The sequence below is a fragment of the Lissotriton vulgaris genome, chromosome 4_1, assembly GCF_964263255.1.
Source record: "Lissotriton vulgaris chromosome 4_1, aLisVul1.2, whole genome shotgun sequence".
NCBI lineage: Eukaryota > Metazoa > Chordata > Amphibia > Caudata > Salamandridae > Lissotriton > Lissotriton vulgaris.
The window spans coordinates 1,692,738,788-1,692,756,048 of NC_141691.1; the positions used below are offsets into that span (position 1 = coordinate 1,692,738,788).

Sequence of the window (17,261 nt, forward strand, 5' to 3'; positions counted from 1 at the left end):
ATCCAGGACAACCAGAAGTGTCTGTAAGGGCTAGTTGGCTGGACTCACGGGTGAGCTAGAAGGACATAACAAGCTCTGGAGACCTAGAACCTGCACCTGACCTCTGCAGAGTAATTCCTAACACCCAAGTGGGTCCCACTGATCCTGGACCCTTGAAAGAGGGCTTAAAGGTGTTGTTCCTGCCTAACCATAAAAATTGGGAATTAGTAATTTGTTTACCAAGAATCCACAGAGGAACCAAGAGAAGATTAGGACCTTCCTGCCAGCCAACACCTAAGGGTGCATTGCTGCTTAGCCTGACTTTGTAGCAGCTTTCTCTAAGTTCTTTTCCGCAGCAACAAATCTTGCTCAGCAGTACTTTCTTGCGATGGTAACCGGCCATGTGGAACCCTCTTCAGCGACAACGACAGCTTGCAGCTTCGTCCCATTGGTATTTTCAACTTCCAAAAAGTTGTCTAAGTCTGAAGGTAAAAATCGTCACCGGGCTCGACAGTAACATGCTCCCCAAAAATGACGATAATCTATTTGGCCTGGAAATCTGGCTGCTCCTGCTTGAAGCTTTCCCACCATAATCAACCACTTCACCAAGACTTCGTCCAGTGCTCCCTGGCAAGGACAACGGTTGCCTTGCTCCGCCTGACGTTTCTTCAAAATTTCTTTTCAGTCTGAAGGTAATTCAAGACTGGGCCTAATCCACCCCTTGTATCTGACCCATGTTCCATTGTGGTTGACCTTAACTTTTGACTTTGCCCGGTCTTGTGCGACCAGATGCTTGCAGTTTGCACTTTGATCTTTTCAACACTATTTTACTCTAAAAACGTAAAAACTTCATAACTCCGGTTCTACAAATTGGATTTTATTCGCTTTGCTGTCATTTTATTTATTAGAATTCATTTTGGGATTTATCTTGTGTTGTGTTTTTATTTTATTACTGTTTGTGTGCTGCATAAATACTTTATGCAATACCTCTTAGATAAGCCTGACTGCTTTTGTGCCAAGCTACCAGAGGGTTAAGCACTGGCTAATTTAGTGACTTTTGTGGTCCACCCTGACAAGGACTGTGATTGTTGCTTGAGTAGAGTTTTAGCCCCTCTCAATCAATAGCACGATTTTTTACAACAGTCCTGCCCGGTGACAGAAGGATTCTGTGATATTGATGTAGGGGCTCCAGAGTAAAATTACAGAAGGGCATTGGGAAAATGCTGCAAAACGACTAGAAGAAGATAGTTAGGCTTCTGTAGCAGCATTTCCCCTGGTTACAGCCAAGATACATCTGGCACCTCAACCAATACCTCCTAAAAAAGATCTTGGAACTTGGAAGATTCTACCTTAAGGAGGTCATACTGGAAGATGGCTCCTGACTCCTACTAAAATAAGAGGCTTACTCACAACTTCTGACAGCACCCGGGGACTGGAATTGCTCTCCCAGGGTCAAATGATGAGTCACATGTTTCCCTGCTTCAGGGACACAAATAATTGAAGTCCCCTATAGGGACCAATTTAGCCAGACAACACTTGGGCTAATGCAGCCCTCAAGGTTTGTTCACAGTTTTGATATCCACATCCCTGCACGGGCTGGGTACAACTTCAGTAGTTCCAGTCCCTGCACAGGCTGGTCCGTCACACCTTAGCAGTTGAGGCCACGTAGAGGCTGATTACCTCTTGGGCACCTGCTGCCAAGCACAAACCAATCTTCAGCTTGGCAGGTGCAGCCATGCATAGACTGATCACAACTCAAGCAGGCACAGACATAAAGCTTTGCAGTTGCGCCCTTTCAGAGGACAATTACAAAATGCAATCAAAGAGGATCTGGATTGCAGCAATTGCGATAACAAATTCACATTTCCTACCAGGAGCCAGCATAGAAAGTCTGCAGGGCCTCTGATGCTTAGATCCAACAAGTCACTTTCTATTAGCGCTCACTCCTGAATACCCCAAAGACATGTGGTGGGATGCATTGCATCTCACTCCTCCCTTGACAGGCACTCCACATGCAGTGCTGAGAGGCTTCCTTCCTATCTAATCAGAAAGGCTGGAAGGCTCAAAGGCACTTCAAGGCAGTTTTATAGTTCCTCCAGCAAGAGATCATAACGTACGCTGATAGGCCCTCACTTCAGGGAGACTGGCTGGATAGACACTCCTTATGCAGGATTAGCGGGCATGTTCTGTTTGTAAACAGACAGGCTTTTAGTCTTAAATGCACTTTAATGGAGTTATACAGTTCCTCTAGCAAGAGATCCAGTCCTCAAGTGATATCATCTCACTTTGAGGAGACTGGCTGTCCGGCAGACACCAGCCCTGGTTGCACAGCAGTTCTCAAAGCACTCTGTCAAGCACTCGATTCCTTGGTCTTATTGGATATAGAACTGGAACAACCAGTGTGTTAGTGGGGTCCCAGTTTTAAACACAACTAGCAGTCAGAAGATATACAGTGCCTGAAACTGTGGAACCGGTTTAGGATGATTCTCCTTCTAAGTGCCCTGTCCATGCTGTTCTCACTACACAGTCTTTGTGTGGACCTGTGTCTCTCCAGTTGCGTTGTCTTCATTCTGCAGCACCTACAGCATAGGCAGAAAGTGGTGAAAAGTTTGTGTGCACCTGGCTGTCAGCCTAAGTGAAGGAGTAATTTGGCAAACACAAATGGCAGGATTCACGTACAGAGTTACTAACCTTTCATGACAAAGTCTGCAGTCCCACCCTTCACCCCTACCATTCACATGATGGCAGTGGTCAGAAAGACTAAACAGCAGCTCCTTGCTAATCAAAAGGCCTAATTGAATATCCAAAGCACTGTGTCTGCACTCCTCACTTCATTGTGTATTGTTCCTCCCTCCAGTTGCAAGGATGTAAGCAATCCACCTCCACTGTCTAGGAATAGAACCCTCACCTCCATATTCTGTAAAGCCAGGAAAGGGGTATACAAAATGGATCCCACTGACGTCCATAAACTGTCTCATTGACACTCATGGCGCATGTACCATGCAGGCAAAGAAATTTCCATGCATAATTCGTACTCAGGATATTAGGTCTAAGGGCTCCACTTCAGTAACTATGATAAAAATACCTGATCACACTATCAGTTCTTAAAAAAAGTATACTGCCACCAATGTGCTGAAGCATAAACCCTTGATCACGACAGCAGTCAACTGTCACCAAATGAAGGCACACTTAGTGTACCCCCTCTGGTAACAGGACAAGTCTAGGCCATACTCAGAATCAGCGAGAGTCCTGAACCTCTGCACGCATGATAGGTTATAACGAAGCTAGGGTCAAAAATAATAAGTTGCAGTTAGGCATACCTATATACCAAGCAGGAGACATTCCCATCCCAACAGTGAGTGGTGTTAAGTTCAATATGTTATGCTGTTTAATCAAATCAAACTGTTAATGACAATGAATATGTATGATACACATCATTTTATATTTGTAAAAAATTTTTTAGGTAAAATTGAAAAGTTAACATCACCATTTGAAGGCTCATCAACTGAAGTAGGACAAATTGCTCTGGGAATGTATTCAGCTCTTTTTTCCTACACTGGATGGGACATTTTAAATTATGTCTCTGAAGAAATTAAGAATTCTGAAAGGTATGTGCTCTTTTGTTTAACCAGGAAATGCTAATTTAGTTATATTCAAATATGTTAAAGGTTTTACAAACCATTTTGTATGTGGAATTGTGTTTGTGTGACCCAATAACAATTTGCGTTTAGAGCAAATTTACTAATAAAATACACCAAAATTCACACATTGATTAATCCATTAGAATGGCCACATTTATGTCATTAACATCACCAAAGTCGAGCAAACTTTATATGAGAAACTCATTGTTTACTGTCTCACAGATTGCATCTTAAATATTACAGTTGCTTTACACATGGAAATAACTCCATTGTCAAGAAGCTTCTTTGATGCGATTTTACCTTAATGGATACATTTGAACCTCTTTAAGTAGCTTATCTTTCAAAACAAATTAACCTGAAAAGTTCTACGGCATGTCATAACACCCCTCTCCACAAATGGCATTTAAGTAGCATAGTACACTCTACACATCTTCGTACATGGTTTTTGCCATTGTATTTGTTATGTGAACTTCTGTGTTTTTGTTATGTGAACTTCTGTGGGTTTTTTTTTACGCAAAGTAAGATCCTATTACTATACCTAGCCCTGCATGGGCCAGCAAACTCCCCAGCCATGGTCAGCCTTCGGCTGATCATGGGATGGGATTTGGCCAGGCCTAGTACCCACTCTCCCCTGGGTGGCCAATCTCCCACGGGCACCCACTCCACATTCTTTTCTTTTGTTTTTGAAAATCATTTCCCTGGATCCTTAAGAGCCCACTGGAGTTCCTTGGCATTGTACCAAGTCCAACTACTTTAACATTTTGTGCTCGGGGGTTGGTACCCCTCACAAAAGGTAGGGGTAAGGGTAGCCCTTCCTTGTCCATTATGTCCTTTCATTAAAACATTTTCATGAAACAGGTACCAAGCCTTAGACCTGTAATGGCATCCACAACATTTCTGTTCATGTTGCAGTCAGTCAAAGCACGTGCTCTAAAAACCACCCTCAGCTAACCAGAACGCTTGAATTATTTAATGCAAACCCAACAATACATATGTAAATTGTTAACCCATTTCTCTAAAAATTACTGAACATATTTTCACCAAAACACACAAAGCACGCTTCCTGGATAAAGATCTGATTTCCTACCAACTTTAGTGTAATTCCATTGTTTTGGATGTAGCGCTGTCTAAAATTCCCTATGGAAATTGCATGATGAAATTACATTGTACGACCCTCTTTTTCTTGGCCCACATGTAACAGATCACCTTGAAACTTTCCAAAAAGGAGCTAGGGTGGATTAACTTTTTAAACAAAGTTTCATGAAGATTTGTGAAATGGCACTTGAGTTGTTAACAAAACAAAAAGAGCTATGGACCTAACTGTAGCCCTACACACATAAGTATAACAACACAGTATTCACTGCAACTGTGTAATGTATATGTATACACATTTGTATACCTGTGTGTATGTGTAAACCAAACACATATTTATTTATATATATATTCACTGAAAAAACCATAGGTTTCACACCAGTTATAGTTAGCTGGAAATTTTACTGACATAAAACCATTGAAATTCCCACGTTATAGTTAGTTGGACTCACTATAACTTGCGCGTGCAATGCACTGCTGATGACGTCACATATTACATCACTCATGACATGGTCAGTGACATCACTCAGGACGCCAGTAGGTAATATATATCTGATTTATTGGATTCATTGGAGCAACGGGCAAGGCTGTGCTGCTAGTAAAGGGATCTAACTGGGTCCCCGTCTTTTCGTTTATAAATTAAATAGAGTCATGGCCATGTGGCCACTCACGGATTTCTGGGATTTTAAGCTACACACTGTCACTACAAGAAAACTATTTTCACAAACAAATAACTTAATTAAGTGATATGGGACCACTTAACACAAAATCTGTTAAACCCTTATAGGAATGGAGCTGGAAAGTCGGGAAACTTTCTTTCCATCCTATGGTACCCCCCTGCATGTGCATGCACAACATGCATTTTTGGCATTGTAAATGTAATTCGATTTATATAGCGCACTTTAACCCAGGGGTCCCAAGGCGCTTGCTTAGGGAACCCGTCCTGGTATTCCCCTGTGAGATATCCCGGCCGGGTATCCACAAGGTGAAAGCCAGGCATCCCGCCGCGAGGGGCCGTAGTGGAGATTAAGCAAGCTATTGCCCAGAGTCGCAGAGTGTGACCCCGTGAGTCGAGTAGGCACCGGAGCGAGAATTGTCGACTCCGTGGAATTTTTGAGCCCGAGACCCGCCGAGGCGGGGAATCGAACCCTGGTCCACGGCCGATCTCAGCTTCCGGGTCTGCCGCCTCTAACCACTGAGCCACGCTTCTCCACTGTGGTGGGTGATGCTGAAAGCACCGCCCGCCGCAATGTTAAAAATGCAGGATGCGCCCGCCAGTGTGGCGGGCGCATCCTAATCACCCCCACGGGACCCCCGCACATGTGGCGGGCGATCCCTTTTTATGTCAGGATGGCGGGCGTAGAAAGTCCGCCCGCCATCCTAATGATGCCCTAAGTATTTTAAAAAAGTCATCCCAAAATAAGTGTGAATCCTATTTTAGTGAATTAGAAAATATATATATTGGTTTTATAAAAATGAAATCTTTCATTTCCAGGTTAAGTTTTTATTGGGGGAAAAGACATTGTGAGAACTGAAGAAACTGAAGAACATTTTTCAACTTTTGGGTGTGCAAAATGGTAAACAGACATAATATCGATTCCAAAATATCGTTTGGACAAAATATCGAGTAAAAAATATAGACTAGCAAAAATATCGACCAGACATAATATAGACTACAAAAATATCGAGTAATATCGATAATAATAGCCAAAATATCGAATCAAAAATATAGACTAGACATAATATCGACTAGATAGAATATAGACAAAAAAAATCGAAAATAAGGTAGTTTTTAATCTTTTTTAATAATTGTGTAATATAAATCTGTAGCGGGTTGTGGGTTTATAGGGGAATAGGGTGGGAAGTAATTTAATTATAATTAATTAAATATGTAAATTAATAATTATTAATAATTAATTATTAATTAGTTAATAATTAAAGTATAATTGGTTAAAAATAATAATTGAGTAATAAATAATTTTTAGTACATTATTTTCTGTAGCGGGTTGTGGGTTAATAGGGGAATAGGGTGGAAAGTAATTCAATAATAATTAATTAAATATGTAAATTAATAATAATTGTTAATTAATTATTAATTGGTAATTAATTAAAATATAATTGGTAAATAATTATAAATATTTAAATGATAAATAATTAATATTTTGTAAATTATTTTCAGTAGTGGGTTGTGAGTTTATAGGGGGATAGGGTGGGAAGTAATTTAATAATAATTAATTAAATATAGAAATTAATAGAAATTGTTAATTGTTAATTAATTAATAGTCTTTTTAACCCCTACGCTATCCAACGCTTTCCCTACTGTAGCACCCACTGGAGTGGGAATAGTAATTTTTACCCCTACGCTATCCAACGCTTTCCCTACTGTTGCACCCACTGGAGTGGGAATAGTAATTTTTACCCCTACGCTATCCAGCACTTTCCCTACTGTTGCACCCACTGGAGTGGGAATAGTACATTTTACCCCTACGCTATCCAACGTTTTCCCTACGGTTGCACCCACTGGAGTGGGAATAGTAATTTGAACCCCTACGCTATCCAACGCTTTCCCTACTGTAGCACCCACTGGAGTGGGAATAGTCATTTTACCCCCTACGCTATCCAACGCTTTCCCTACTGTTGCACCCACTGGAGTGGGAATAGTAATTTTAACCCCTACGCTATCCAACGCTTTCCCTACTGTAGCACCCACTGGAGTGGGAATAGTAATTTTAACCCCTACGCTATCCAACGCTTTAGCTATTGTAGAATTCACTGCAGTTGTTACAATAAAATGTAACTATTTTGCTATGCTACGGTAAAATTATTATATATGTTTATTTAATAAAAAATAATTATATAAATATATATGTATTATTTTTATATATTTTTTTAATTTACAATAAATATTTAATAATATAACATTAATGTATTCATTTTAAGTAAGTTTATAATAAATATATTTATTACTACATTAGTTTTAACTTAATTTAAAGACAAAAAAAACGATATTTTTACAGTCTATATTTTAGTAACTCGATATTTTAGAGTCGATATTTTTGTACTTACCTGTTTAAAGATAGCCAGTCGATATTTTGTCCATCGATATTTTGTCAACGATATTATGGCAACTCGATATTTTTGAGGTCGATATAAGTTCAGTGATCCGTGCAAAATATTGTCATAAACTTTCCAACGAACTACCCATAAACCATGTACAATCTTTTTTTTTTGCAATATTATAGTTTAAATGTATACCTTGTGTATCCCACCCCCTTTTGAATTTTATGAACTGGCATCATGCACAACAATTGCAATTCTCCTATTTACATGACTAGAGAGTCTGGATTTCAATAAAGACACGGAGGTTGACATTATGCATAATCTTTTAATGCAGTCTCCAAACAGCCGCATACATCATAATACCAAAGGTTCCAGAATAAGAACATAAATGGCATGAGCTGACAACAATCTGCCTCTTTTAAATGTAGAGGAGAGAATGAATAAGTCCAAGAAAAAATAATAAAGTTTCTGAAATTCATCTTGAAGACTTAAAAACTTCCAATGGGTCGTCGAGGAGGCATGACGAAGGAGGAAGAAGCTAAAGGAAGGACAATCCAACACATCACATATTTAAGAAGAAAGGTTACCTGAAGAGAGAGAGAAGAGAGAGAAGTAAATAACTCAAGAAGAAAGGTATAAAATATAACAAGTAAAGAGAAAAAATCTAAGACTATTAAAGGCAGCAAGTTATGCAATAAAGCAAAGTCATTATAAGCATGAAATACATTGCCAAAAAAACCATCCAAAGGGAGGGATGTGTGGGATAATGTCAGCCTCCATGTCTTTAATGAAATCCAGATTCTCTAGTCATGTAAATAGGAGGGATGTACGGCTTTACAACGCATGCTATTACACCGCGTGCCGTTACAACACGGTTTTTTCAACCCAAGTCGTTACCACGACTTGCGTTAGAGGGGGTGCGGACTTAGGAATTTTTTAATTTACTATTCCAACACCAGCCTACGTACAGTAGGGAAGGTGTTGGATAGTAAATTAAAAAATTCCTTGTCCTGCAGCACCCTCCAGCGCAAGTCGTGGTAACGACTTGCGTTGAAAAAACCACGTTGTAACGGCACGCGGTGTAACAGCCGTGTTGTAAAGGCTGTTCCCCAAATAGGAGAATCGTAATTTCATTAAAAGAACGGAGGCTACATTATGCATGTTGGTAGCTTTGTAAGACAGGATTAGACATATGTTCGATAGGCTCATAGTAGTGACGTGCAAAGATGCTAGCGTTCGACCAATTGGCCACTTTAAGGATGTCATCCAACTTACCTCCAGACCATAATTATTTACTTGCCATAGCGCTTCTAATGGAATGAGCCTGAAATTTCATTAAGTCAATGCCTGCTAATTTCATGGCAGTTTTAACCCATCTAGCAATGGATGTTGAGGTTATAGCTTTATGGGGTTTGACAAAAGAGATGAGTAATTGATTTACGCCTGGTGGGCGAAGAATAGAAATTCTTTGTTCATACTCTCTAATGCAATCAACTACACAAAGTTTTGAATAGGGGTCAAAACATGGATAGAAGATAGAGTCAGACATGGTTTTGATTCTTCTATAAATTTCGAATTTGACACCAAAGATGTTATATGATCTGTTAGAGATCTCTAGAGCTTTGACATCAGAGACTCTTTGACAGGAGATAAGGCATAAAGGAGTTGCAAGCTTGATAGAGAGGTATTTTCTATTCAAAGGGGTGTTATCTGGCCAGTTATTAAAAAGGTCTAGGATTAACTTAACATCCCAGAGAGTATCATATTTGGGTTTAGGGGGCCTTCTTAGGCGAATGCTCTTCATAACTCGGCAAACAATGACATTTTTACCTACCTTTTTGCCATTGACAAGGATATGGCCAGCAGAGATGGCGGATCTATGGCAATTGATAAGCCAGTAACTTAAGCGTTTATCAAATTGCTCAACTAGGAAGTTTACTACATAAACAATAGGTGCCTGTAAGGAATCCAAGTTCCTTTCCAGGCACCAATGAACCCAGCATTTCCAAATGTTGTTGTATCTACAGTGAGTCCCTGGAGCCCAAGATTATCTGAGGAGTGTAGCAGCTGATAATGAAAGGCCTGAGATTTCATTGGACTTCCTGACACTTTCAAAGCAAGAAGGTTCAAACTTCTTGTCTGGTTTAGGGGTGAAATCTGTTAGAAGATTCTCCTGGAAAGGAATTAAAAAGTGGGGGGTGTACGCCAGTTCCAGAGGGGAAGGGACCCAAGTCTGGGAAGTCCAAAATGGAGTTCTTAGGAGAAGGGAGCACTGGTCTTGTCTCACTTCCTGTAGGACTCTTTGGATCATGGCCAAGGGAGGAAAGGCATAAGCTTTCATTCCTGTCCAGGGTTGGAGAAAAGCGTTCACTGCTAGAGCACCGGGATCGGGCATCCAGCTGAACTATTTGGGTAGTTGGAACGTAAGTCTGCTGGCAAAAAGATCTATCTCTAGAGGAACCCAGATTCTGTTCAGAGTACTGAAAACGGAAACATTGAGTTTCCAATCGCTGTGATCTAGGAGGAATATGGAGTTCCAATCCACAGAGATGTTCATCTTGCTGGGAAGGTATTCTGCTTTAAAGGCAATTTTGTGCTACAGGCGAAACATCCAAGGTTTTCTGGCTAGATTGGAGAGGTCAGCAGATTTGGTACCTCCGAGGCGATTCATATATGCAACTGTGGACATGGTGTCCATCTTCAGGATGACTGACCTCCCTTGGAGAGAGTGTTTGAAGCTCATGAGGGCATAGAGTCCAGCTGTTAACTCCAGATAATTTATGTGGTGGGAAGATTCCTCATGTGACCAGATTCCACCAGTGTTTTGTTCGAGGAAGGCATGCGCCCCAAGCCGTGGAGAGATGCATCTGATTCTAAAACAAATTATGGTTTCGAGACAAAAATTGCTTTGCCATTCCATGCCTCTAGGTTATCTAGCCACCACGTGAGTTCTGATTTGGCATCCTGGTCCAGAGTAATTCATTCTTCGTACCAGAGACCAGATCTTAAGGCTTTCCCTTTTATCCTTTGTAGGGCTGGATAATTAAGAGGACCCAGGAAGATTGCTTGAATGGAGGAGGAGAGGAGTCCAAGTAGTCTGGCTAGTTCCCTCAGGGGAAGATCTTGTTGTTTTAAGAAATGTCTTATCTCTTTCTTGATCTTGGATATTTTTGCGGAAGGAAGAAGACGACGACATTTGGAGGTATCCACTGTGAAGCCCAGAAACTCAAGAGATCTGGAGGGAGTAAGGATAGATTTCTCTTTGTTTATAATAAACCCTAGGTTCTCCAAGAGATCCATTACATTTTTCAGGTTTTGAACTATTTGAGTGAGGTCTTGCGACATTACAAGAATGTCGTCCAGGTATATGATAATGCGAATACCCCCTTATCTTCGAAATGAGGCAATTGTTCTCATGACCTTGGTGAAGCACCAAGGGGCAGAGGACTGACCGAAGGGAAGTGCTTGAAATTGGTATCAATGTTTTTTCCACATAAACTGGAGAAAAGGTTGATGGATTTTGGCCATAGGAATGGTGAAATACGTGTCTTTTACGTCGAATTTGACCAGCCAGTCTCCCTCCAAAAGAAGATCCCTCAGAAGATAGATGCCTTCCATCTTGAAATATCTGTAGACTAGGTATTTGTTGAGTTCCCTTAAATTTATCACTGGGCTCCAACCTTTCTCTTTTTTCTGTACGTGAAATAGTGTACTTATGAATCCTATCGCTTCCATGGGGACCTCTATTATTGCCCCTTTCTGAAGCATGGAGGAGATCTCTTGATCTACTAATTTTTGCTGATCTAGGGAGAGAGGTATGTTCCTTGGAAAAGAGGTTTGTGTAGGAATATGCGTGAAGTCTATGAGAAAGCCCTTTACTATGTTTAGTACCCAGGGATCTTTTGGTAAAAATGTTTGAGTCTGCCTCTCACCTTTAGGGAAGAAGAAAGGGAGGGTGAGAGAGGAAGAGTACTCACTTGGAGGGTTTGCTCCGAAGGATGAGCCACGAGATCTGAATCCTCTTGAACAGGGACCTCTGCTTCTCTGGAGATAGAAAGTAAGAGCGTAGTATTGTTGGTATCCATGACCGAAAAGACTGGATCTTGGATAGGGCGTTTGATTAAACAGGCCGGAAGAGAGGCCCCTTCTTCCGGCCCGCCCAAAAAGGTTGTTGTTAAAGACCTTCCTCATATTTTGTTGAGCCTTATCTAAGGCAGTGAAAGTTGATACGTATTTACCAAGGGATTTGATAAGGTCTTCCCCAAAGAGTAGTCCTTTTGGGTTGTTAGAGGGTTCTTTTTAGGCCATATCGCTAAGCTTTAGTAAAAACAACTCTACGCCTTTCGGCACTAAGGCTAGCATTTGCGTTACCTAAAAGTATTAGGGCTCTCTGGCTCCAGCCTCTGATTAGTTCAGTATTGAGAGGTGTACCACGGATGTGGCTTTCCTCTGCGGAATTAATTATTCTTGAAGACAGTCCTGACAACCTTTTAGGGATCTCGCCAACCCCTTCCTGGGGTCTCAACCGAGCTTAAAAAGGACTTTTATGAGCTCAGGGTCGAGGTTGGGAGTTTGCTCAAAACCTTCCATCGAAGATAAAACTTGCCATTCTGCTCTGAGAATGTTTCTGGTATCCCTATTGAGTAGGTTGCGTAGCCATTTCTTAATGAATTTGGCAACATGGTCTTTGGGCCACCACTCAGAGGATCTCTGATGCTTGAGGTTTAGAGGAGAGAACATATCTTCCCCCATGGGGTAAAGGATGTTGTCCTTAGAGGATGTAGGAGGCTCTTCGTCAATATGGTAGAAGTCGTCATCATCTTCATCTAAAGCAAAGATATACTCATCGGGGATATCAGAAGATTCAATGTCATCAAAAAAGTTATCTCCCATGTCATTTTGAGCACTATGATGATTTGGGCTGCTAGGGACACCCCATAATGTGTGCCACTGTGGACACCTGTAACGGAGTGGGCCAGCGTGCCTCACGGAATGGAGAGTATGGTGCTCCCCCGCTGAACTTACGAGACCCCTCCTCTCTTCTCTACCCTACACAGACAGAACTTCCCTCGATGGATTACCTTGCCAGGTTGTCTGACGACGATGACATTCCCTGGCCCTTTAATTCCCAGTCGCAGGAGGAGGGGGTGGAGCTGGCAGGAGACGCTCCGACGTCAACTACGGAAACGGGAGGAGACGCGGTGTGCTTGTTCACCCGGAGGGTTGGTGGTTGGAGAAGAGAATCGAGAGAGAGGAGAAGCGTAGAAGCGGAAGACGAGAGCGTGGGAAGATCGGAGGAAGAGGAGCAGAGACGAGAAGCAGTACCCGAGACGGAGAGTACGCCAGGAGGCCACCGTCCATATGAGTCGCCCTGCCACACACCCGGGAGAGGTGTGTGGCTTACACAGGTACGCGGTAGGATTGCGGGTTGGCTGGGGAGGAAGGGCGAACCGACCCCATAAATGGGTTCCCCCGCTTCCTGGTATCCCCTTACCTTGTGCACAGACCCCTTCACTAACGAACGCCTTGAAAGTGTGACACAGGTTATTACCTCACTCCTTTTCCCCTCTGCACGTGTAAATAGCCCGGACACTCCCCCTGATACTTCTTTCTTGTTTGCTGTCGAGAGGCATCACGGAAGTAGACGAGTCCCGGCCTCGGAGGAACCCCGAAGGACGTCGGAGGAGTGAATCCAGCCCAAGAAAGCCTGAAAGACCCAGCCGCAGTCGATCCCCACGCCGGGCCCTCCACGTTAGGAAAACCTGCACTGACTTTCTGTATGCCGCAATAAAACCTTCTTTAACTATGACTCGCCTCCTGCCTATTCCTCCCGCACCCGTTACAACACCCAAATATGTTGTGCCACTAGGGACAAGCAGGGAGTTCGAGGTGCAAGGACCTCCACTCGGTATTGAGGTGCTAAGACCTCCCAGTTTGGACGAGGTGCTAGGATCTCCTGGAGTGCTCATAGGGGTAGTTTGTTCAATATTCCTACTTTTTCTAATTCTTTTACCCCGTGTCTCAGAGATCTCGTCATTGAGGATTTCGTTAGCCTCATCCTCCTGAGTAAGGGGAGGTCTTTTATGTGGAATGACCTGGTTTAATGTCTCAAACATGCATGACCTCATTTCTCTTTGGAGCATTTTTCTAAAGGATTCTTTACCAATGTTGGGGGTGGGGGCAGAAGCGTCGTCTGAGTCAAAATCAGACATTGTGCCTTTAAATGTTTATAAAAGTGGGGGGTTGCCACTTACTATATTAGCCCAATAAGGGGTATTGCTCGTAAGAATCATAGTATGGCCAGAGGAAGAAAGGGCAAGGCAGGAGCAAACTGGTTAAATATCCTAAGGGGTAAAATATATTTATCCAAGTGTAAATTCCCCCTTTTTTTATGGGCAGAGCGTTCAGGACAATAAAACCTTACTTCTAAGAGAGAACGCGTTAGAAGAGGTATATTCCGGTTTGTATGGATGAACAGCTGATCGTCAACCTACGATCGCGAGGTGTGGTTGCCATGGGAATGATCGCAAGTGCATGCAAATGTCTAAAGCCAGAAATAGAGAGAGGGAGAGGAAAGAACCTAGGCAACCATAGGACGCAACGTCACGGTTGCCAAGGTTTCTTCCTCAAACCTTACCGCAATGCGTGGAAGTGCACTTAGGTCTCGCTGCTTGCATCGGGGAGCATCACGAGTTAGTCTGAAATCGGAGGGGGCTGTTGAGGGCTCAGAGTCAAAAGCGGGAGCGATTTGGGCGCGAATATGCAAAGTAGGTGAGTGAGGAGTGCGCGGTAAAAAACGGGAATTGAAAATATAAAATCACATTAAACCTGCAAGAAAAAGTTATTAAAGCATTGAAAGGATGTGAGGCAATGACATTTTGAAAAACTTACCTTATAAGAAAGATAAGAAAGGAAGGAAAAAGGGGGGGGGAGGGGGATTTCTGTAAATTGGAGATCGGTGTGGAGGGATAGGGGAGGGGGGTGGGGGTTAGTCCACTACTGTAAAAAACAATAGATAACAAGCATTTACAATGCAACGGTCTCGGCATTGCAAAAGTTAGAGCTATTAGCATTGTAAATGACAATGCCATTTATTTATGTTTTAAAAACAAAAACATAAATAAAAATAATGTCATGAGCAATGCCAATAGCTCTAACTTTAAAAATGCCGAGACCATTGCATTGTAAATTCTTGTTCTTTACTGCTTTTTCAGAAAACTACTTTATATTTTGGTATCTAATTTTAAATATTACCAACATCACAGTTTACGAGCATATTTACATTAGAGTATCTCTAGTTAAACTGCAATGCGTGTCAATTTTCTGCAAGGAAGGCTTCTTCCACATTGCTGGTTTTATTCCGATGTTTCCATATTGCTAATAAACATCTGTTATACTTCGCCAGAATAAAGAGACTTGTCTGGGTAAATGTGTGTTCTACAAACATCTGTTATGTTAAGCACCTATAAAAAGCTCAACAACTTCTTATTGTCTGAATGCTAACTTGGTAGCTTGTCTAATTTCATCTAAGACCCCCAAGTAAACATCACTGGCAGGCACTACCTTGTTCAATCTTTTTCTTGAAACAAAAGACAGGAACAAAGAAACTAAACAACGACCCACTCTACTGTCTAACTGCATGTTGCAGGACAACTAGCACCTACAAATGGCATTAGATATTAAAATGTGTAGTGTCCTTTAGCTACATGGTGCCCTTGCTAATTCTACCCAGACACTGGCATATTTTATAATAGCCAATCTGTCAAATGTACTTTATCTGTAAATAATATAATCTTCCTTCACCAATGTGCTGTCAGAGCGCGAGGTGCAAAAGCTCGGATCGAAATGTTATGCTGTTGTAACTAAAATAAATGTTAAGACGTCATACAAAATAAATTCCAGATTATTAGCACATCCATGCACTACTGCAACCTACTTCTATAATGAGGGTTCCCAGTGTTATGCTCTCATCAATTCAATCTATATCTACTCAGATTTCTTTAGGAGCATCTTATTGCCATTTTATAAGGAAAAAACACGCAGAACACATTTAGAAATGAAAACTATGCAGGTGCCTGCTTAGTGATACAAGATCATGACGGTTTTCTGTCACATCACAAGAGGTAAGCCGATATAGTGACTGGAACCACTTGTGATTGCATTCAAACAACCACTGAAGTGTAGCACAGAGCAGCACTGGAAGGAAGCATATCTAATATGGTAGTCTATTTGTGGGTGGGTGGTTGAATCCTCCCTCTAGGAAGAAGCTGTGCCTCTAGTGGAGAAGTTGTGGCTCTAGTTGGCCTGGGGTGAGCTCTGGATCATGACAGCTGTTATGCGATCTTGGGAAGGTCAAATTAGTGCCAAAGATTCTGCATCTAAATTAATCAAAGAAAGCCCATTCTACCGAAAGCACTGTATCAAAATAAACTGTCCATTTCTCAAGAGCATAATTTTGTGCGACAGATGCTATAATCTTTTGTTCTCAATCTGTAGACTGGAAGAACTGTTGTTGTCCTACCACCCTATTCCAAGTCAACAAAGCAACAGTTAGCCTCGACCCTTTTTCGTCAAAGTGATATACAAACATGCTGCATGTTTCTTCTCTTGTAACAAAACAAGCGAAAACCATAGTTTTTTGGGTTGCGTTCCCTACACGGTTATAAGAATAAATCTCATACATTTCTAACTTTTAAAATGTACTGTGTTTTGGAGAACAGAGCTGTGGTGTTCCAATCAGTTAATCCAGAACGAAATTAATAAGTAAACACACGGTGTCTGTAAAAACTTAGGATCCAATACAAGATTGAAAAGGTTAAAGGAAAATGAGAAACAATCTCAACCACTTTCTTAAAATAAACGATTGCTGTTCACATTTTTTCACTAGGTTAGAGCCATTTGCTGACTCGATGTCATTTGGATCAAGTGTCCCACTCTGCAGAATTAATTTGGCATTTATTATCTGTCCAGGAATCTGCACATGCGTAGTAAGTTCTTTATCAAGCACGATAGTTTGAGCAGTTTGAAGAGGTCATGTGATTAACTTATACAGAAATATGATCCAAAGAACTATCAGTCATGCCACAGAAACTACATGCAGCAGTAAAAAAATGTATTCCCCAAAGCAAATCTTGTAATGGACCCATGCGATTGATTTTTCCAATGCTGATCAGTGTGTTACTACAGGATTCTCGTAAAAGATAGTGTGGATCACTCAATGATGGTCCGTGCATTAAACAATGCTTGCTCTCTGGGCTCTTACTAAGTCTAGGTTTTGACAGTCAGGATGATGAGCAGACCTCATGCTAGCACAACCTAAGTACAGTGGTCTTAAGGTCCACCCCTTTCCACCATTGGCTTTCATCGACCAGCATCTTTTGGGCATTGGCTTAACTCTTTATCAATTGTGTTTTGGCTCACCAGTGGAGTATTGATCTCTCACCTAATGACATCGTCTGCATCTTCTCGCCTCAATTAGAGTGCTTGAAG

General features: G+C 41.6%; 1 protein-coding gene across 1 annotated transcript in view; it reads left to right on the plus strand.

The window, feature by feature from the left end:
• Nucleotides 1-17,261, plus strand: part of LOC147724410 (Y+L amino acid transporter 2-like) — a 507,321-nt gene that overhangs the window by 75,730 nt on the left and 414,330 nt on the right. The window contains exon 4 of the mRNA XM_086918041.1: nt 3,443-3,587. Within this exon, the coding sequence (XP_086774167.1) occupies nt 3,443-3,587 (145 nt within the window). The remainder of the gene's footprint in view (nt 1-3,442; nt 3,588-17,261) is intronic.